The 22,113-nt window shown below is 38.4% G+C and overlaps 1 protein-coding gene across 1 annotated transcript; it reads right to left on the bottom strand.

The window, feature by feature from the left end:
• Window positions 1–12,633: 12,633 nt before the first annotated feature.
• Window positions 12,634–13,800, bottom strand: LOC114163480 (uncharacterized). The gene is made up of 2 exons (XM_028047790.1): window positions 13,669–13,800; window positions 12,634–13,566 (listed from the first exon to the last, which is right to left on the bottom strand). The coding sequence occupies exons 1-2, from the start codon at window positions 13,798–13,800 to the stop codon at window positions 12,634–12,636; spliced, it is 1,065 nt and encodes a 354-aa protein (XP_027903591.1).
• Between the last annotated feature and the right edge of the window lie 8,313 nt (window positions 13,801–22,113).

Below are 22,113 nucleotides of genomic sequence, written 5' to 3'. Positions count from 1 at the left end.
AGTCTGAGTTGTTCCAGTATATCACAAAAAAGGTGAAGAGGATACATGAAAGGATGAAGGCTTCGTAGAGTCAACGAAAATCTTATGATAATCAAAGAAGAAGGCATTTTTGCTAGTTTTGATTATTTTAATTGTTGATATTATTGATTTTCCAAAGACTGTAGTTATACTTTTGGATAATTGTAATAACATTTTATTAGATTATTGATTATCTGTCTTGATTATTAATTCTGTGATATATTATTTTTGTAGTATTATTCTATTAAAATTGGATGTTACACATAACTTTCATCTAAAATCCCTTCATTCCTTATCATCTTTCCCTTAATTCAAACAACCTCACCTCGATCTCGTTTTTCCCTCAAATCCACTCCCCTAAATCCATCTTCAAATCCAAACTCACCCTAATTATGTGTTTGCCTAGGGTGAAATATTGTTTATGTAGAAAAATTTACAAGTGTTGAGCTTGTTTGTTTTGAGAGAAGTGTAGAAAAATGGGAGTGGAAATTTACAAGTAACCTTATCCTCTTTCACCCGCAAATGTGAGGAGATCACAAAGGAAATCCACGTCACATTTATGGTCTTACTTATATATTATTATTATTATTTAACCTATTCATGAATTTACTTTTTCACTTTTAGAGCCTCATGCATGTAGGGTTGATTTCCTAAAGTTTGAATGAATGAGAAAGTAATTAAGGGGGAAGAATCGATCTGGTGAAGGATAAGTGATTTGTCTCCTTTTGAATGGATAAAATCTATTCTTGTAGACATGGAAGGTTATTCTCACACTTTTTTAGCCTACCAATTACCATTTCATTTTATTTTATTTTATTGCTTCTGTAGTTTGTAATTGAAGTTTTTTGTTATGATGATACTTTCAATAATAATAATAAAATTTTCATTTTAATATAATCAATACTAATTATATTTTATTTTAAATTATTTTTATGATTAAGGGCAAAATACTAATATTTTATTTTTATCAATTAAAATATATTTTTTAATCTATCAAACTTATCACATCCCTTAGTAACTTTCATCTAAAATTTTTTCATTTCTTACCATCTTTTTCTTATTCCAAACAACTTCACATTCACCTCCTTTACTTCCCAAATCCACTTGAATCCGTTCCTCCAAATCCAAACACACCTTAAATCTGATCCTCCAAATCCAAACAAACCCTAAGTGTAAATTTTAGTTAAAGAAAGTAAAACTTGTGACACATAATTTTTTCAAAGAAGAAGATGCAATGAACTCAACTAAAATAAAAGTAGTTATACAAGGAAAGGTCTTGTAATACCTTAAATCCGTAATATTTTTTTTATTCAACTTAATAATGTGAATGATTCATTAAAAAACTTTCTAAAAATATTCATGTATTTAACTCCAACTCACTGTGTATAAGAAAGATCATATGAATAAAAAAAATATGAAAATATTTTTTCTAAGAAGAAAAAATTAATTACTTTTCTATGTTAGCATTATCCAATCCTACCCCCACACTTTGTTTTTTAGGTTTTGCAAGCGTATTTAATTTTTTATACTTCATCATCTCAAATTTTTCCTTAACTTTCAACATACTAAATCCTAGCACGCATATTGTAGTTATTGTCTCCTTGTCAAAGTTATGCTTTATTGTAATCCGTCCTTATAATTTTCACAATGATACTTGTTTATGTCCTTAAAAAGTAATTCTTACCTTTAGTATTTTTTTTTTGATGTGATTGGTCATGAAATTTCAAAGAACATTTTATTTGTTTTGTTGAAATCCTCTTCCCCTAACTTTTATTTTTTTCTTGGTCTTGTTTAGCTTATATCGCAACCGAAATCACAACGAGACGATGAACCAAAAATAAAATTTGTAAAAACAGAGTTTGGAGTTGTCACCATAGTTTATTCTGGAAAACTACAAAAAAAAAAACTAAAAAGATAAGACAAGGTATGCTAAAAAACCAGATTTTTGGTTCAGAATTCGGTTACACATGAGGAAAATATTTGCACCCCACAAAATTTTTCCTATGACGGTACCTTTAATTAAATGTAAAAAAGTTATGTGGTTTTTTCAAAATATTTATTTTCCCCGAAAATAAATGAATTTACAAAAGAAACCAAAATATGTTTTTAGCTTTTTGGGCTCGACGAGGATTAATCCTCGCTCCTACGTATTTCCATGTGAATGAAGAATCAGGGTTACACAGTTCTTTATGAAAAACTATTTGAGAAACTTTTTGATTTGATTTTTTATAATTTTGAAAACCTTTTTTTATATTTGTTTTTGGAAATTTGAATTTTTTGGAAATAGTTGTCATGTGTCGCGAACGGCCAGACAGACACAAAAATTAAACAAAAAAAACTATCTTTTTTTATCTTTAGTTCTTTATATTTTTTTTATTTTTTAGAAAAATAAATTTTAAAAATTGGTGTCACGCAGCGCAAGCGGCCAAACAGACACTAAAAGAGATGAAAAAAATATTTGTTTATGATTAAAAAATATATAATGAAAAATGAAAAAAATAAATCAAAAGAATTAGAAATTGACAATGACGTACCTTTAAAACTTTTCGATATATGTTCTATTCTATATCAATCTCACCCTCTCCTTTTCCCAAAAAGGTAAAAAAGAGGTGTGTCTATGTGGGTGGTAATGGTAGAGAAGAGGAAATGTAGCGAATATTTTCTTTCGATTTTCTACCTCCTTCAATATGTATTTTTTTTTTTTTTATAGAGAGATAAAAAATGAGGTGTGTATGTGGAAGTGGTGATGGGAAAGAATTAGAGAAGTTTAGAGAATATTTTTTTTTCCGATCCTTTTTCATGTGACTAACTGTCTATTTATATCCAAAAATTATTGCAATATCAATGCAATCCTAGCCTTAATGTAATGAACAATACAAGGAATAAATTGGTCATAATATCAACACATTATGGGTATCAAAATCGCAATAAATCAGAGCACAAAATCGATCATGATAAGTAATATTAATTCTAACCATTAACAAATCAGAACACAAAATCAAACCCAATTAGTAATATTGATTATAACCATTTGAAGAAATATTTCTTCTAATTATCAGAACCATATCACTAATTTCTCTTTTAGGAACAAAGGGTAGAAAGTATGTTGAGTTGTTGGGCTCCTGAGGAATGCGATCATTAATAACAAAATGGATTCTTCCTTTTTATTTTCTTTTTTCTAAAATTAAAGTTTAAAAATCTTTGAAGAAAATTTTGTTCCACCTTATTTTTTACCACTAACTAAAAACATTTTTTTTTTAAATAAATTTATTTGTCTGCATGAAATTGGATGTTGAGAGCTTGCTTTCAATTGTTGCATTAGTTACATTTGACATGCAACCTATGACAAGTTATAGAATGAAGGCACAACTAAAAAATGAAAGACTTTATCGAAAAAATTGATTTACTTAAGTTGCCTTCTTTGAGTTTTTGTGATAATGATCGTTATATTTCTAAACCTATTAGAAGTCTTGCAAGTATTATAAGAGAAGCAATACAAAATATAAAAATAAAAACAATTAATTAATATTTTAACAAAGAGAAAGGAAGATATCAAATCCATATTCACACCTATAGATTGATTATTAATGTAAAAATGATGTTAATTAATAATTATTGTGAAGCCTGCTTTCAAATATATTGACTTGCTAGCTAATCGTAAGACAAAGGCACCTCATAGTTATAGTGAGATTTGTTGATGTTGCGCCTCAAATATGCAACGTTTGTGTCATATAATGTCTTAATCAATTGTGCGATTAATATATTATAATAATTCGATTATGATATAGTTTAGAAGTATTTCTTCAAACGTGGAATTATAATCGTTTGACTTCTAGAATTTTGCAAATTAAAGAACTGGTGTTTATCTTTGATAGACATATGGCATCTAACCATTGTTTTGAAAGCATAATTGAATGAACTTAAAACATAATTCTAATTTATTCTTTAATTCCTTGTTCTATGTTGCTTTAATATATAAACATGCATATAGTGGGCATGAAATCTTGATATGCCACATCCTCATTTCCCTCTCAAATATGTTCCAATTAATTAACCCTTCTACTAATTAACTACAACATTTTTCCTTACCAACTTCCTTTACATGACATAATTTTATATTATGACGCAATAATCCTAGAATTAATCAAAGTGAAGTTGGAAAAGTTGTTAAAAATTATGACAAAGTTAGATACTTGATCCCTCTTTCTTTCTTTCTTTATTTATATATATATATATATATATATATATATATATATATATATATATATATATATATATATATATATATATATATATACACACACACACACGGAGCTTTAAAACAAAAGGCATACTGAAATAAACAATATTACCTCTTCAAATATGTAAATGAAACTAATGAGTTAGTGAAAACTAAACATTAAGAAACAAAATGGTAAAAAAGCACAACTTAAATTTAATTGAAAAAAAAAGAAAATAAGAAAAACAACACAAGATTAATTATAAACAAAATTTGTATTGTGATGTGAATTAATTGTGAGAAAACATTTTTACTCATTGCATACAACAACTAAGAGGTAATTAAAGTTCAACACACGTGGTAAAAGTAAAATTATAACATAATGATAAAATTATGCATTTTTTAAGTCTTTTTGGCTGTGTTGCAAGTGTAAGGTATCCATTGATTTTATTAATATCTAATATCTATTAAATAAAATTCTAACTCACTTTTAGTACAATATTGTAAATTCAACATTGATTAAGAAATTACCTAAAAATATGATTATAAATATATTTGAATGGACGCTTTATTGATATATAATTATAGGTTATTATATAGTCATTTTGAAAATATTATAATTATTTTTATTTTTTAATGATAAAAAAATTAGTTATTTAGATTAATTACATTATATATGAGATAATAAACTTAACATGATTATTGAACTAAGATGGAAGAAGTACTAGATGTATAATATAAAAAATATATATATCAATGGAGATATCTTATGGTGTATAATGAATGGTATGATAGGAAAATAATTATAAAATGTAATAATATAACTTACTTTAAAAATTAAAGCGTAATTGAATGATCCCTCACTTAGTTGATATATATTTCTTTTTTTGGGTGAAATGGCTATGAAAAGGTAATGCAATTATATATGAAATGTGTTACTGGCAACAGCCCAATAAGTAAGAGGTCAGAACTGCTCCTGCTGCTGCTCCAGGCCCACCAAATTCAGAAACAGAAAATGGGTTCCAGCCAAATTAGGATCTCCCCAAAGATAAAAGGCCATGTTTGGGACCACTGTTATGGGCCACATCTCAGAAGATTCTTTTCACGCCCCACACTTCTCAGTCTTCCACCAATATATGCCTTTTCGCTAAGGGACAAGTGATGCTTCAATCAATTTTTCATAATAGTACTACTTCAACAAACTTCTCCTTTCCACTAATTCTCTCAATTACAATTCCACCCACACATCCATTGATTACCAACCATAACACTGTCAAATCTTAACTAATAATTAGTTATTTAGCCAAAATAATAATTTGAATGTTTAATTCTTATATTTTGAGAATGTTTTATTGAGGTTTGTTTTTTTTTATGTTCGGTTGTATAACTTTTTGTTAGAAATTCAAGTGTGAGTTTATTTAAATCTCACGTTGCATAAAAATTATAAAGTTAAACATCATATAATGTAGAAGACTCATAAACCAATGACCTTAAGATTTTGGGTTAGAAGCGGTGGCCAGCCCGACCCGTTTTGGCCCAGTCCGTATATGGCCCGTCAAACAACCTGCCAAACAAAAACAGGCCAATAATCATAACTCGTCCCGTATAGGATGGACTAACGAGTCGAGCTTGGCTAGTCTGTCCAATTTTTTTTCTTTTTTTTTTAATTTTTTAAAAGTTTTTTAATTTGTTTTCAAATTTTTCAGATTTTTTATTTTTTAAATTTGTTTATATGTACATATAAATTATTATTAAAGTCATATTTAATCAAATGAAATGTTTTTTACACTTTTGACCAAAAAATTATTAGGAATCCAAGTGTCCCCTATATTAAATGGGCTTAAGTATCAATGTTATTCTATCACTATAGTGAATCTTCCTTCTCAAAAGACCCATCAATTTTCCAAAATAAAGGCATTATTTGGTGTACCCAATTAAACATATAAACATATGGAAACTACTAGAACAATAGGATCAAATTGGAACATTTTAATTGATATACTTTTAAGTATTAATACTTATGTTATTGAATATATTTTTAATCTAATAGTAAATTCTTATTTCTTAAATTAGTATTGAGATCAATATTAAGTTTGATTTTTCAATGTGACAATCATACAAAACAATGAAAGTTTTAGGACTTTCATGATCTTGACTGTAAGTTATATCAATTCTATAATAAATAAAATGTTACATTACATTTGAATAATGATGTTTAATTATTAAACTTTTAACTAATAATATTCAAATAATAATATTTACGCTCTTAAACTATTAACTATTAGTATCTATTTCCTGATTATTAATTACAAATTTTAATCTATGACCATAGATCTTTCAAATAAAAATTGAATTATTCATACCCTCATTTAGTGATGAAGCTCTTTGCGTCAAAATGGAGAAGAGGAGCTCCATGGATGGCAGCGGATGCATCTAGATGAAGGAGATGGAGACAAGCTTGAAGGCTCTTGTAGCTATGGAGTAATATGGTGAAGATGAAGTCTAGGAAAAAAGACTATCTTAAGGAAGGGGGCTAGAGGAGCTAAGGTAGGAAGCTAATGTAGCATTTGACTCTTGAGGTAATAGTGTGGACTGCTCTAAACATCAAGTCTATTACCAAGCAAAAGTAACCCAATACAAGTGGAAGGAGGCCCAATTTATAGTAGGATGGCCGACCTTAATGGAATGCATATACAAAACCAAATGAAATGGAAATGTAGGTTGGAGAGAAAGCTTAATCTATGGTCGTGTGATGCAAAGGAGTGAGGGATCAAGAGCCATGTGGCAAGTCATACTCTCCATGCTTGCACCATGAGGAAAAGACGCGCTCGAAGCTTGCCTCTCAAGTAACTCTCGACCAAGCTTCTAATTGAGCTTGAATTAGCCCAATTTGAAGGTTAAACAACAATGTAGTTTGACATTTTATTCTACAAAGCATGATGTAACATCTCAAAATTTATGCCACAATGTTTTCAGTATGAAAAAAAAAATGGTTAAATAGTTATAATAATTTTTTTTCCAATCATAAATATATATATATATATATATAAAATTGTACGTATATATATATATATATATGTACGTAATATTTAAACATATATATATATATATTATGTAATATCATAATATTATAAATGTTATATATATATATATTATTTAATATCATAATATTATAAATGTTATAAATAAGAATATATGTACGTAACATATGTACGTAATATATTTGATTATGAATACGTAATCTTCAAACGTGTATATATATATATATATATATATATATATATATATATATATATATATATATATATATATATATATATATATATATATATATATATATATATATATATATATATATATATATATATATATATATATATATATATATATATATATATATATATATATTTCTTACGGGACCAAAGGTTGTAATTCACAAATCACTTGAGGACTTCGGACGGCTGATCTCAGTTGTTCTTCTGTTGCTTCAAAGGGATTCCAGGGGCGGAGCAGGGGACCTGCAAAAGACACTCCGATGCCTAAGTCAACACTGGTGATGTCAGAGTATCAGAATAATTTAATGCGTAATCAATGCATGGAACAGTGTGCTATTTATACATTTTTACCTGTGGGTCCTACCTGGAATGGGCTTTTCTGGCCCAACATTCCCCTTTTTGGCTATTCTTGGATCCAGTGTTTAGAAGGGAAATTACTAAGGGATCCTTCAGGGGTTGACGGTATTTGGTGTTTGGTCATGAGGATCTCTGTGGATGGGTGGTTTCATGTTGTTGGCCGGAATGGTTACGTTACAAATCTGGGCTGTCTCGTGGAAGGGTACTTGCAATGTGGGGTAGGCGGTCAGTAACGCGGGGTAGGCGGCCACCAGGGTGCCGCCAAGGACCACGTAGTTTGTGAGATTGCCTTCTATGAGTATGCGGTCCCCGATCTTGCTGAGGGTCGTGCTCCTTAGGGAGGGTGTTTGGTGTGACGTATGCGACTGGTGGGACCTGGGTCGAATAAGCGGCTGAGACTTTGCTGGGGGCCGCATACCAGGGGTTGGGATCTATCATAGCGGACGGTGATGTGGGTGGTTATCAGCCTTGTTGGGTGCTTTATGAACCCGGGGGGGGGGGGGGGGGGGGGCTCTGTTAAGATAAGCGGTTGGCGGGTGTGTCTGGTGTCGCTTACCTAGGTATGGTTGGGACATCAGTCTCCCAGTCTTGAGGAGATAGCGACGTAAAGACTTATCGGGGTTGTCTTTATTTGCAATTTTCATTTGCGGGTTAAGGTCGCGTACCCTATGTGTATACCAGCCTCCCAGTCTTGAGGAAACGAAGTGATGTAAAAACTTATTGGATGGCGGTGCGGGGTGCTTGTTGTGGATGGGCCGCTATGTATGTGCTGGCTTTGGTGAATTTTAAGGTTAAGTATGAGTTCGTAGGTGGCTGTCAGAAGGTGCTACTGGGGTGTCAGGATGCATTGAATTGATGTGACGTTTGGGTTGCACTGTTCTGCGTCAGGGTGCGTTTTTCGAAGGGGTTTGGGCCTTGGGCTTGCACTGTTTCGCGTGGGATGTGAAAGGGTGCAAGGTTGGTATTTAAGGCTCGTGGTTGGTGGTTGGTTCATACTTGCGTTGTGTGCCTTGAATTCGCTAAGAGAGATAGCGACTAGGGATTAAGGATATTCGTGTGCAGTGACCGTGTTGTTTCTTGTGAAGGTATGTCGTCCTCTTCTCATGGTTCTAATTCCGGGGAGTCTGACGCGAGTTGTGGAGAATTAAGGTTGGAGTTTACCAATAGTTCGTCTGAGTCGCTGCGCGTTGTGGTGGAAAGGGAAGTGCGTAAGGATCCGCCTGGTGAGCACGCCGAGTCCTTATGGCCGAAGCGGGACGGGTACGGTTGGGTGGCCGAAGGTCTGAGGAATTGTTATTCGAAGTATAGGTGGTCTCGGCTGCTTAGATCTTGGTTGAATAACATATATCTTTTTGAGAGGGGTTTTGATCTGGACACGATGAGGGTGGAGCGGGTGAGTGCCGTGGAGTGTGTATGTCATGGCAGAGAGGGGCGACTGCTGACTTCTTTTACGTGTACTCATGCATTTTTGTGAAGTTGCACGTTCAGCTTCCGTTTGAAAACTTCACGATGGGTGTCCTCAGGTTATTGAACGTGGCGCCTACCCAGTTGCATCTGAATAACTGGGGTAGTTTGCAAGCGTTCAGATTGCTGTATAGGGCACTTTTGTTGGAGCCGACTGCCAAGAGCTTTTTGTACTTTTATGTGACGAGGCTGAGGGATCCGTGTAGTTGGGTGTCACTTGTGGGTAGACCGAAGAGTTGCGTGTTGGATGGGTTCAAGGAATCTTTCAAGAATTTTAAAGATGGGTTCTTCCGTGTGAGTATGGAGGCGGGGAATCAGCCGTGGTATTTGGATGAGGGGGTGCGGCGAGGTTCCCGTTGTATTGGACAAATTCGCCCACCAAGTGGGAGTTGATGTCTAAGGATACGTTGGATGTAGCAAGTAGGCGGGTTGTAGAAGCTTTGGAGAGATTGCCGCCTAGGGCCCCTGGGAAGTGGATAGTTTGTTGCTATTTGACTGATGATCCGGGGCGGGATGTTTGTGGTATGTTTTCTTGTAGCTGTACGGGTTCGCGTGTTGGACTAATCTGAATGTGTTGCTTTTTTGCAGGTTGGATGGCTCATTATGCTAAGAAAGTGGGGGCTTCAGAAGATCTGTTTGCTAAAATCAGGGATCAGCTGGCGGCTTCTTCGAAGGGGGAGGGTTCTTCAAAGGCGCCCGCTTTGGATGGTCCCGTGGTGGAGATGGTTCGTCCTGCTGCGAAAAGGCTGGCTGTGTCGAAGCTGAAGGGGGTTGGAAAGGATAGGAAAAGGTTGAGGGCTCTTGCCAAGACTGGGGGAGTTGCGCCTGGTGGATCTAACAACCCGGACTTGGGTGGTTTTGAGAAGGCAAAGGTTCAGATGAGGAAGGGGGTGGAGATTAAGTTGACAGATCCGAAGGTTCAATTGTTGAGGCCGCCGATCCTGGATTGATTATGAGGGCCTGAAATGAGTATATGTCACGTGGACTTGTATTGGGGCACCGATTGTCGGCGATGATGCAGGAAGAGATCGCTGCTGGTGACAGGAAGAAACTGGCTGATGAGCTGGCTACGTTGAAGGTGCAGGTAGAGCGTGATCAGCGCAACTGGGATGACGAGAAGAAAAAGTTGGAGGCCGAAGTGAAGAAGTTGAAGGTTGGGGTGTTGGTTGCGGAGAAGAAATTGAAGTTAAAGCAAGTGGAGGTGGGCGAGTTGCAGGCGAGGAGGAAAGCAGAGTCTGAGGAGGCAGCTGATGAGATTAGCGGTTTATAGCAGGCTGTGTACACGGAATATGTGAAGGGTTTTGAGAAGGCATTGAGGCAGGCTGAGTTTTTGTATAAAGAGGTCTTTGTCACTGACTGCCGCTTCAACATGAATTTGGATATCTATGATAATAAGATGTTGGACGTGGCGGAGATTAGCAAGTTGAAAGTGCTGGTCGAGGAGGGGGAGGCCGCAAGGGATGAGGAGGGGACTTTGGTGACGACTCCAATGAACGTTGGTGATGACCGTGTATCTAACGAGGAAGGTGTGGAGGAAGAGGCCGAGGCCGAGGCTGTTGATGGGGAGAACGACGTAGCTGAGGAGTAGGTAGTTAGCGTAGTTTCTTTGGGGCGAGGACGCTGAGATCTTTATGTTTAATGTTTGTAATGTGGTTGTGGGAGTTTGTGGTCAAGAGAACCTTTATTTTGATTTGTTGTTGACTGGGTACTTTTTTGTTGTGTAAATTCGAGAGGGTCGTTATGTATTAGCTTGTATGGTGGTAACTTGATTTGGAAATGAATATTAAAAGCTTGTTTGTTCATATTTGCTTTCATTCGTTATATCGCGATATTTTTTTCTCAGTTGAGGTTTATTCATTCGCGTATGCGTGTGGTTGGTTTCAACGTGCCGTGATTTGTTTAATTGTGTTGTGTGATGTGCCTAAGTTAACATATCTCGTTTTGGTGTTGTTATACGGTTTCTTGTAGTGTATTGTCATTCAGCGTTTTTAGAGTAGTGGTTGAGGATACTTATTTTGGTTTCACCAGCGACACTTAGAGTAATGGCTGGGAATGTAGATTTTAGTTTCGACTAGCGACACTTAGGTTAGTGGCTAGGAATTTAATTGATTTCGACCAGCGGCACTTAGAGTAGTGGCTGGGAGTGTTAGTCTTAATTTTGACCAGCGGCACTTAGAGTAGTGGCTGGGAGTGTTAGTCTTAATTTCGACCAGCGGCTCTTAGAGTAGTGGCTGGGTGGGAGTTGCGATAGACGAGATTTTGAGTAATGGATTCCTTGTAATATATTGGTGGGTGGATGCCTCATTAAAACCTTCCTGGCCAAAACCCTCCTTAGGGAAAAAATGCCAGGGTAGGAAAGAGTACATCCATTTACAAGTAATGTTTAGCTAAAATAAAATTTTAGATGGGAAATGTTCCAAGTGTTGGGCAGCGACTCCCCAGAAAGCTTCTCCAGACGATATGCTCCCTTGCTGACGTCTTTTAGTATACGGAATGGGCCCTCCCAGTTTGGTGAAAATTTGCCTTCGTGTTTCCGTGCTTTACTGGCCATCCTTCAGACTAGGTCTCCCTTGTGGAGAGAGCGCGGCTTGAGCTTGGAGTTGTATCTTCTGGCGGCTCTTAGTTTGGTCGCAAGGTCTTGGATGCGTGCTTTTTCTCGTGCTTCGTATAGGAGGTCGAGATGGGTATTCATGTAGTCGTCGTTTGATTGTGGGTTGTGGTGCCGCTGACGTAGGGATGGTTGTCTGATTTCTACGGGAATCACGACATCGGTTCCGTAGACAAGGGTGTATGGTGCATCGTGGGTTGACGATTGGGGCGTGCATCTATATGCCCAAAATATTTCGAGAAGCTCGTTTGGCCATTTCCCCTTTGCTCCGTCTAGTCGTTTCTTGAGTTGGTCGAGGAGGACTTTGTTTGCAGCTTCTGCTTGACCGTTTGTTTGCGGGTGCTCGACGGAACTGGTGATGTGCGTGATTTTCAAGTTGCGGTAGAATTCGGTGAGGCCTTTGTCTATGAACTGGCGGCCGTTGTCAGTTATGATAGTGTGAGGGATACCGTAACGACAGATGATGTTCTTCCAGACGAAGCGCTGCACTTGGTTGGCTGTTATAGTGGCAAGGGGTTCTGCCTCGATCCACTTGGAGAAGTAATCTACTACGACGAGTAGGAATTTTACTTGACCTTTTCTTGGTGCGAAGGGGCCGATTATGTCCATCCCCCATTTGGAAAATGGCCACGGTGATGACACATGGTGGAGTTCTTCTTGGGGTACGTGCGTTACGGGACCGTATTTTGACATTAAACGCATTTTCTGACGTGTGTGGTGCAATCTCCCTCCATTGTTGGCCAGAAGTATCTGGCGCGTAGTATCCTGGCAGCCATGGTTTTGGGGCCCGAGTGATAGCCACAGATCCCTTGGTGTATCTCTTGCATGACATATTCGGCTTGTTCGCGTGTGATGAACTTGAGCAAGGGTCTGCTGAAGCCTCTTCTGAACAGTTCTCCCTCAATTAAAGTATAGCGTGCCGCTTTTTGAGCCCATCCTTTGTCTTCGTTTGCTGGAGTGGTTCCTTCTTCTAGGTACTTGACAAAGGGTTCCATCCAGGTGCCGGTTGTGGTAATGCTGAGGCATTGATTATTTTGTTCGATGGAGGGTACGCTCAGGGTGTGTTGCAAAAGTGACTTGTATCGCCCCCTCTTCTTAGTGCTAGCGAGCTTGGAGAGGATAACGGCTCTAGTATTGTTACTTCTAGGGACATGTTCGATTTTGAAGGCCTCGAAGTGTTCGATGAGGGCGGTTACCGTGTGGTAGTATTGCGAGAGCATGGTGTCCTTGACCTGGTATTCGCCGTTGAGGTGTCCCATTGTGAGCTTGGAGTCTGTTTTGCAGAGTAGTTTCTTGGCACCGACGTCTCGTGCTAGATTGAGGCCAATTATTATAGCTTCGTACTCTGCTTGATTGTTGGAAGTTTTGAAATTGAAGCGGAGGTATTGTTCAACAAGGATGTCGTCGGGGCCTTCCAGTACTATTCCTGCACCGACGCCTTGAGGGTTCGAGGAGCCATCTACATGTATTGTCCACCAAGTGTCTTGGGTGGGGGGTTGGTTTTGAAGGTCGTTGGCGAAGTCTGCTAAGCATTGCGCTTTGATGGGTCCGTGTGGTTCATATCGGATATTGAACTCCGACAATTCGATGGCCCAAGAAGATAGCCGTCCTGCCAAATCTGGTTTCTGGAGGATTTTTTGTACAGGGTGGTCTGTTCTAACGATGACTGTGTAGGATTAAAAGTATGGGCGTAATCGGCGTGTTGCAGTTATCAGTGCAAGGGCTACCTTTTCAATCATATGGTATCGTGTTTCCGGGTCTTGGAAGATTCGGCTTGTGAAATATATGGGCTGTTGGGTGTTGTCTTTCTCTTGGAAGAGTGCGGAGCTAACGGCGTTCGTAGATGCCGCGATGTACATCACTAGGGGAAGGTGGAGATCTGGTTTGGTGAGAATCGAGGGGGTGGTGAGTTACTGTTTCAAAGTGTTGAAGTTTTGTTCGCAGGTCTCGTCCCAGACGAACTTGGCAGATTTCTTTAGTAGCTTGATCATTGGTTTGGTTTTGTCTGCGAACTTGGGGAGAAAGCGTGAGATGGTGGTTAATCTGCCTACTAGTCGTTGCACTTCTTTGACATTTGTTGGACTTCTCATGTCGATTATTGCTTGGCATTTTTCAGGGTTTGTCTCGATCCCGCGTTGCGTGAGCATGAAACCGAGGAATTTGCCGCCGTCGACCCCGAAGGTACATTTTTCGGGGTTGAGTTTGATGTTATACGTTCGCAGGGCCTGAAAGACTTCGGCCAAATCTGCTGAGTGCTGCTTGGGGTTGGGGGACTTGACGATGATATCGTCAACGTAAACCTCCACCGTTCTGCCGAGGAGTGGTTGAAAGACTCTATCCATCAGGTGCTGGTACGTCGAGCCAGCGTTCTTGAGGCCAAAGGGCATGACCTTATAGAAAAGGTTGGCCTCCTCTGTGATAAAAGCGGTTTTAAGCTTGTCTTCATCGGCCATGGGTATCTGATTGTAGCCGGAATAGGCATCAAGGAAACTTAGTACCCCGTGTCCTGCAGCCCCATCGACTAGTCTGTGGATGTTGGGGAGTGGGTAGGCATCCCATGGACAAGCTTTATTTAGGTCTGTGTAATCTACGCACATGCGCCATTTGCCGCTGGGTTTCTTTACTAGCACCACGTTTGCTGCTTGTCTTCTGCTTTCTCCGAGTTTCCTCTTCTTTTGGGAGACAGGTTTGGCGTTGAGGAAGACAGATAACTTGTGGGAGGCTACGTTGGGGTGTACGCCAGGGAGATCTGCTGCGGACCAGGCGAAAAGATCGGCGTTCCGTTTAAGGATTTGTTCGATGTGGTGCTCCTCTCCCTCGGGGAGGGTGGTGCCAATTTGGAGGAATCGATTCTGCTGTGCTAGGGGGAGTTGTCTTATGTCCCCAACGGGCTCGACCCTGGCTTCAGAGTTTATTCTAGGGTCGAGGTCGTCTCCTGCCAAGGCTGTTCTTGCCTGGGAGTGTTCGATGTTGTGGGTTGTCAAGGGTGGGTAGGGAAGTTTTATACTTGCTATATAGCATTCCCTGGCGGTGCGTTGATCGCCGTGTACCGTGATTATGTCGCCTTGCGGGGATGGGAATTTCATGGCGAGGTGTGGGGTGGATACGATGACTCCCAAGGCGTTGATGGATGGTCTTCCCAGAAGTATGTTGTAGGATGTGTGGGCCTCCACGACTAGGTAGCGGATGGGTATGGTCTTCGTTTGTCTACCCTCTCCAAAGGTTGTGTGGAGGTCGATGTATCCTTTTGTTGGGACTCTTTCGCCTGAGAATCCATATATGGGTTCATTATGGGGAGTGAGGTCGGCTAGGGGTATCTGTAGTTTGTTGAAAGTTTTTCAGTATAAGATATCTACAGAACTTCCTTAGTCGATGAGCACTTTCTTGATTGCGAAGTTTTCTACTTCTATGGTTATGACCATAGGGTCGTCTTGGTTGGGGTCGGTGCCTTGAAAGTCATTTTCTACTTTCTGTGTTAGGTCTCTTGATGTCGGCTCGCGCCGGGGGAGTCTGAGCGTTGCTTTGGTATCGCCTCATGTCCTCGACTCTAATAAACATGGATGCTCTTTTCCTAAGCTCCTGCATGCTTAGGGGGGGCACATTGCTAACTCATCAGCGAAGGGTCCTGGTCGGAGGGAGGTCATCATGTACATCAAAATGAGATTGGGGGTAAGGTCCTTGATTTTCATGGCGATGGCGCCAAATCTGTCGATAAAAACTCAGAGAGGTTCTCCCTCCTCCTGTCTGAGGGTGAGAAGGGCAATTGTGGTGAGGTCGTGGCGACGACTTGTGTCGAATTGGGTGGTAAAGGTGGTGGTAAGTGTGGTGAAGGAGTCAATGGTGTAGGGGGAAGGCTCATGAACCATTATAGAGCCGATCCTCTGAGGACCACTGAAAACGACTTACACAGAACGACATCGTCAGTGGAATATAACCCTACCTGGTTGGTATAAATAGATACGAACTCATCTGGATTCGTTGTGCCGTCGTACGTTACAGTGGGTGCCTTCCATTTATGGGGCAGAGGGGTTTCTGTGATCTCGTCTATGAAGGGGTGGCGGCGGTTCCTCTTCGAGGCGAAGGAGCTGTAGTTACCACCTATCGTTGGTCCGGTGGATCTGTATTCGCTTTCATCTTCGGTTGGGTTGATGTCAACTCTTGAAAGGGGAGGAGCATCGACCTTTGAGTGAGGGGGAATATCCACCCTTGATCGAGGTTGGTAGGGCTCCCTAGCGGCTTGGTCTGCTTCTATCTTTTGCCTAAGGCGGGAATTTTCCTCTCTCAACGCTTCCATCTCATCTGCGTTTCTTTTCTTGTATTCTGCAAACTCTTGCTGCATCCTGGCTTGGGCCTCCAGAATGCGGGAAATCTCTGATGTTGGTCTAGGGTCCCCAACTTCAGCAGTTGGGACCACGGGGGGACATCTATTGTCTTGCTTCTCGTGGAAACCATCTTGTCTTTCTGGGTGGTTGTTTTGGATCTGTGAAGTACTCTTCGGCCCCACGGTGGGCGCCAGATGTTCTTACGGGACCAAAGGTTGTAATTCACAAATCACTTGAGGACTTCAAACAGCTGATCTCGGCTGCTCTTCTGTTGCTTCAAAGGGATTCTAGGGGCGGAGTAGGGGACTTGCAAAAGACACTCCGATGCCTAAGTCAGCACTGGTGATGTCAGAGTATCAGAATAATTTAATGCGTAATCAATGCATGGAACAATGTGCTATTTATACCTTTTTACTTGTGGGTCCTACTTGGAATGGGCTTTTCTAGCCCAACATTCCCCTTTTTGGCTATTCTTGGATCCAGTGTTTAGAAGGGAAATTACCAAGGGATCCTTCAGGGGTTGACGGTATTCGGTACTCGGTCATGAGGATCTCTGTGGATGGGTGGTTTCATGTTGTTGGCCGGAATGGTTACGTTACAGATCTGGGCTGTCTTGTGGAAAGGTACTTGCAATGTGGGGTAGGCGGTCAGTAACGCGGGGTAGGCGACCACCAGGGTGCCGCCAAGGACCACATAGTTTGTGAGATTGCCTTCTATGAGTATGCGGTCCTCGATCTTGCTGAGGGCCGTGCTCCTCAGGGAGGGTGTTTGGTGTGACGTATGAGGCTGGTGGGACCTGGGTCGAATAAGCAGCTGAGACTTTGCTGGGGCCGCATACCAGGGGTTGGGATCTTTTATAGCGGACGGTGATGCGGGCGGTTATCAGCCATGTTGGGTGCTTCATGAACCCCGGGGGGGGGGGGGGGGCTCTGTTAAGGTAAGCGGTTGGCGGGTGTGTCTGGTGCCGCGTACCTAGGTATGGTTGGGAAATATATATATATATATATATATATATATATATATATATATATATATATATATTATATATCAGATAAACATTATAATAGAATTATGTTTACAAATATAATACAAGTTTATCTTGGAATAAATGGTGCAAGTACATTGTTCAAAAAGAGATAAAGTTTCAGTTAATGATATTCTATTCTTTTGTACTGCAAATCTCTGCAAAGATTAGATGAATTTAATGTTCAAGCCTTTATATATATGGAGGTGGTTCATTGAAAGTCATATGAAGCAAAGGAAGGAGAAAAAAAAGAGAGATCTGAGAGTTAAAGAGAGGCAAATCAGAAAAAAAAGAAACGAAACAGTGAGACTCCAAGGAGAAATAAGAGTTGAATCATGCATTTATTCAGACCCTTTTTTCAATCCCTAAGGTAAGGGAAGGAGACATTTATCATTCTATCTTTTGACTTTTAATTTTTCTTATCTCCTCATAATTTTATTTTATTTTTACCTTTAAGTGAGGTGTCCCAAACCTTATTCTAATTTATATTTAGTTCTCGTTCCTATTTATTTATTTATATTCATCTCCAGTTGTGCACTAGTTCTATTTATTCAATTTATATTTACTCTCATTTACTTATTTATATTTATCTTCAGTTATGTACTGGACCTTTTTATTTATTTATATTCATTGATCCTATCTATTTAATTATTTATATAATTATATGGTTTAATATTAAAATGAAACTTATGATAAATAAAGATTTGATTATTGTAGTTGGAGGTATGACCTTAGGGATTTAAACGAGTTAGTATTACTCAAGATGAGATGTTCTTGAGTTACTTTGTTGGCCATGAGCTCATTTATCTTGACTAGTCACTGCAAAAGTAATCAATATCTTTATAAAGTATGATTAAATTTAGTTTCATGGATTTGGGAGAATTTTTATTTCATTTTATTTTATTATGATATGTTGTATTTTTTTTTGTGATATTTGTCTCACTTCCCCACTTTTGGTTGTGTGTGAAAAATAAAATTTTATAACCTTATCATAGATGACTGCTCCCAACATGCCTGATCCCTTCTTCGTTGACATTGTGGTTGTTTTCCCCGGGAAATGCATGGCAGACCAACGCAATAAATAATTCTGTAACATTTTAGGGAACGGAAAACTCTACCATTACTTTTCTCTTTGCTCTAAACGCGCCGATTGTCATCGAAGGACAAATCAGAGTTACCTTTTATTTACCCCCAATAGTCCAAGTGAATCCTATCCATAACCTTTTCCCTCCACTTGTTTGATAAACCGCATATGAGGGGGAAACTGTAAATCAATAACCCTTCTTCCTCTTCTAGTGTAGGAAATATAAAATGTACTAAACAATGTGGATATAGGATATATATAGTATTGTAAATATATTTATATATATATATATATATAAATGTGAATATTTTAAATATAATCATATATTAGTGTATAAATTTTGCCTCTAAATTTTTATAAGTATATTGTAATAAAAAAATAAATAGATTTTTTTTTATCGCCACACATCACCTAACATTTGACCCAAAATAAAATCTACTCTAATGCTCCAACATGCATCCTCTCATATTTTGACATCTTCGTTAGCCCATGAAAATAAGATTTGAAGCCTATGATGATTTTGGCCATCTTGAGAGAAGCCCATTTGAATCTTTCTAAGCATGCATCTTGTTATTGGGCCTTTAATTGGGCTTGGGCCTTGAGTTGCATGTGGGCCTAGAGTTTGGCCCAGGATGGACTCATCATCTGCTCCCCTTTGGAAAGGATTTGTCCTCAAATCTTGATGTTCATCATTATCCACAGAACCTACAAAAGCAATCAAGTCAGATACATTAAATACGAATTGAACACCATAATCAACAAGAAGATCCAATTTATAAGCATTATCATTGATCTTTTTGATTATTTGGAATGGACAATCACTACAGGGACTAAGTTTGGATTTTCTTAAATATAGAAACCTTTCCTTTCTTAAATATAGCCAAACTAAGTCACCCTCATTAAAACTCCTAGCTTTCTTGCCCTTGTAGTGATATTTGACAAAGTTTCCAGTTTGAGCTTCAATTTGGTTTCTCACCTTTTCATGTAAATCCTTTATGAACTTAGATTTAGATACCCCTTCTTTATAGATGAAATCAAAAGAAGTAGGAAATGGTATCAGGTCTAAAGGTGTGATAGGATTGAAACCATAGATAACCTCAAAAGGAGAGAGCTTGGTGGTGCTATGGACCACTCAGTTGTATGAAAATTCAATATGAGGAATATATTTATCCCAAGATTTATGGTTTCCTTTAAGGATGACCCTCAACAAAGTGGATAGATATCTATTGACTATTTCAGCTTGCCCATCAGTTTGTGGGTGACAAGTAGTAGAAAAAGATAGTTTGGTCCCTAGCCTTGACCACAAAGTTCTCCAAAAGTGGCTTAGAAACTCATTATCTCTATCAGACACAATGGTTTTGGGTAGACCATGAAAACAAACCACTTCTTTGAAAAACAACTTTGCTATATTGCTAGCATTATCTACTTTGCGGCATGGTATAAGATGTGTCATTTTTGAAAAGCGGTCCACAAACACAAAAATAGATGGAAGTTATTAGAAGTCCTTGGACAAAGTTCATACTTATATCCTCCCAAGGGGTGAAACCAATAGGCAAAGGAGTATAAAGGCTAGAAGGCATTGTAGTAGATTTGGCATGTAAAGATGTGATACAACTAGAGCAATATCTTTGGACCTCTTTCCTCACATGGGGCAAAAATAATTTTTCTTTAAGCATGGCTAAAGTTTTAACAACCCCAAAGTGTCCCATAAATCCTCCTTCATGTGTTTCGTAGATAAGAAGATTTCTATGCGAACCAAGAGGAATACAAACTCTTCCTTCTTTGAACAAATACCCATTGTTCACATAGAAACCTTCTTGGGACTTATGTTCACAAGTTTTGTAGATGAGAGCGAAATATGGATCTTGAAGATACAATTCACAAACATTGTCAAAGCCAAGAATTTGAGAACGTAAGGTGGATAGAAAATTGTATCTTCTTGAAAGTGCATCAACCACAACATTAGTTTTCCCTTTCTTGTATTTGATGATGTATGAGAATTGTTCTAGGAATTCCATCCATTTGGCATGCCTTTTATTAAGCTTATGTTGGCTCTTCAAAAACTTGATAGATTCACGATCATTATGAATGATGAATTCTTTTGAAACAAGGTAATGCTCCTAAGTATGAAGTGCCTTCACAAGTGCATAAAGTTCATTATCATAGGTGGGATAATTACGCAAGGGCCCATTTAATTTTTCACTAAAATATGTAATGGGATGACCTTCTTGTAACAAAATCGCACCAATGCCAACACTCGAAGCATCACATTCAAACTCAAAGGTTTTCTCAAAATTTGGAAGAGCAAGAATGAGAGCTTGAGTGAGTTTAGCCTTAATCTCATGAAAAGCTTTTTGTTGCCTTTCTCCCCAAACAAAAGGAACATCTTTCTTTACAAGTTCATTCAAAGGTGAAGCAAGAGTGGAAAAGTTGGGTATGAACCTTCTATAGAATCTTGCTAGACCATGAAAACTACATATGTCCCCAACATTTTTAGGAATAGGCCATTCTTGGATGGCCGTGATCTTTTCGAGGTTAACATGAACCCCATTTTTGTTGACTACAAAACCTTAGAAAACTACACTATCCACACAAAAGAGTACACTTATAGCTTGGGCCAACGCCTAGGTCCAGTTCTTAGTTCTCTTTATTTGTTTGTTTTTAAATAATTGTATAGAATAGTGATTTGGGGTATAATTAGTATTTTCTTGGGCTTGTATTTTGGCCCACATCTTAAGTGTTGTTTGTATTACTTTCCTTGTATTTATTTTGGCCAAAGATCATTCTATCAGCCCAATCAGCCAACCACTAATCTAGTCAACACGTAGACACGAGAAGCCAATTCGTTGTTTAAGCTTTCAACACGTGTACACGCTCCAAAGCATTAGTGGAAGAAGTTGTTCATGCTAATTTTTGTCTGGGTTTGCAACCTGAAGTCTTCTCTCCATGCACCTTATGAATGAGCCTGAAACACAACTTAATCCACCAACACTCATTGTCGTATCACCTACGCATCTAAATCATCCTTCCTTTTTTAGAGGCACATCTAGGGTTCATCAAGAGTTGCAACCTTTAGCTGCTGGGGTTTTCCTTCTATTCCCTTCACGCATCCTTCCCCTTAGCTAGGTTATTTTGGTCACGTTTCCTTTCCCTCTTCACACGCCCCTTTTGTTAGGGTTTTTAGTGTTTGCCTTTCTTCATTCTATAGAAGGCAAACCATCGATTGTAATAGTTCAGCTTTGATAAATGAGAGTGTGGATTATCCCCTTTTTGTCATAGCTCACCCTTCATCAAGAGTAATTCCTAGATTTTCCTCGCCAGTAAGATTCCAAGTTCCATAAATAGAGCTTGGTTGTTTATGCCTTGCACTATGTGTATTTGGTCGATTTCCATCAAATAAATCAACTATTGGATGGTTCGCGAGCATCTCCACTGTTCAGCACGATGATTCTGGCGAATATTTGCGAACCTCTGCTCATCACTAAGAATTGAAAGAACATTCCTAAGATGACCTGCATGACCACTAAAACTCCTACTAAACACTAAAATATCATCAAAATAAACAACAACAAACTTCCCTATACAACCCCTCAAGACATGATTCATTAAGCGCATGAAAGTACTTGGAGCATTGGTTAGGCCAAAGGGCATCACTAACCATTCATAAAGGCCAAACTTGGTCTTAAAAGCGATTTTCCATTCATCACCTTTTTGGATGCGAATTTGATTGTAGCCACTTATG

The sequence above is a fragment of the Vigna unguiculata genome, chromosome 9 (genome assembly GCF_037176805.1).
Source record: "Vigna unguiculata cultivar grain cowpea cultivar isolate G323 ecotype 2 chromosome 9, ASM3717680v1, whole genome shotgun sequence".
Lineage (NCBI taxonomy): Eukaryota > Viridiplantae > Streptophyta > Magnoliopsida > Fabales > Fabaceae > Vigna > Vigna unguiculata.
Note: the sequence above shows the minus strand (reverse complement) of the source record. Positions and strands in the feature narration are given on the sequence as shown.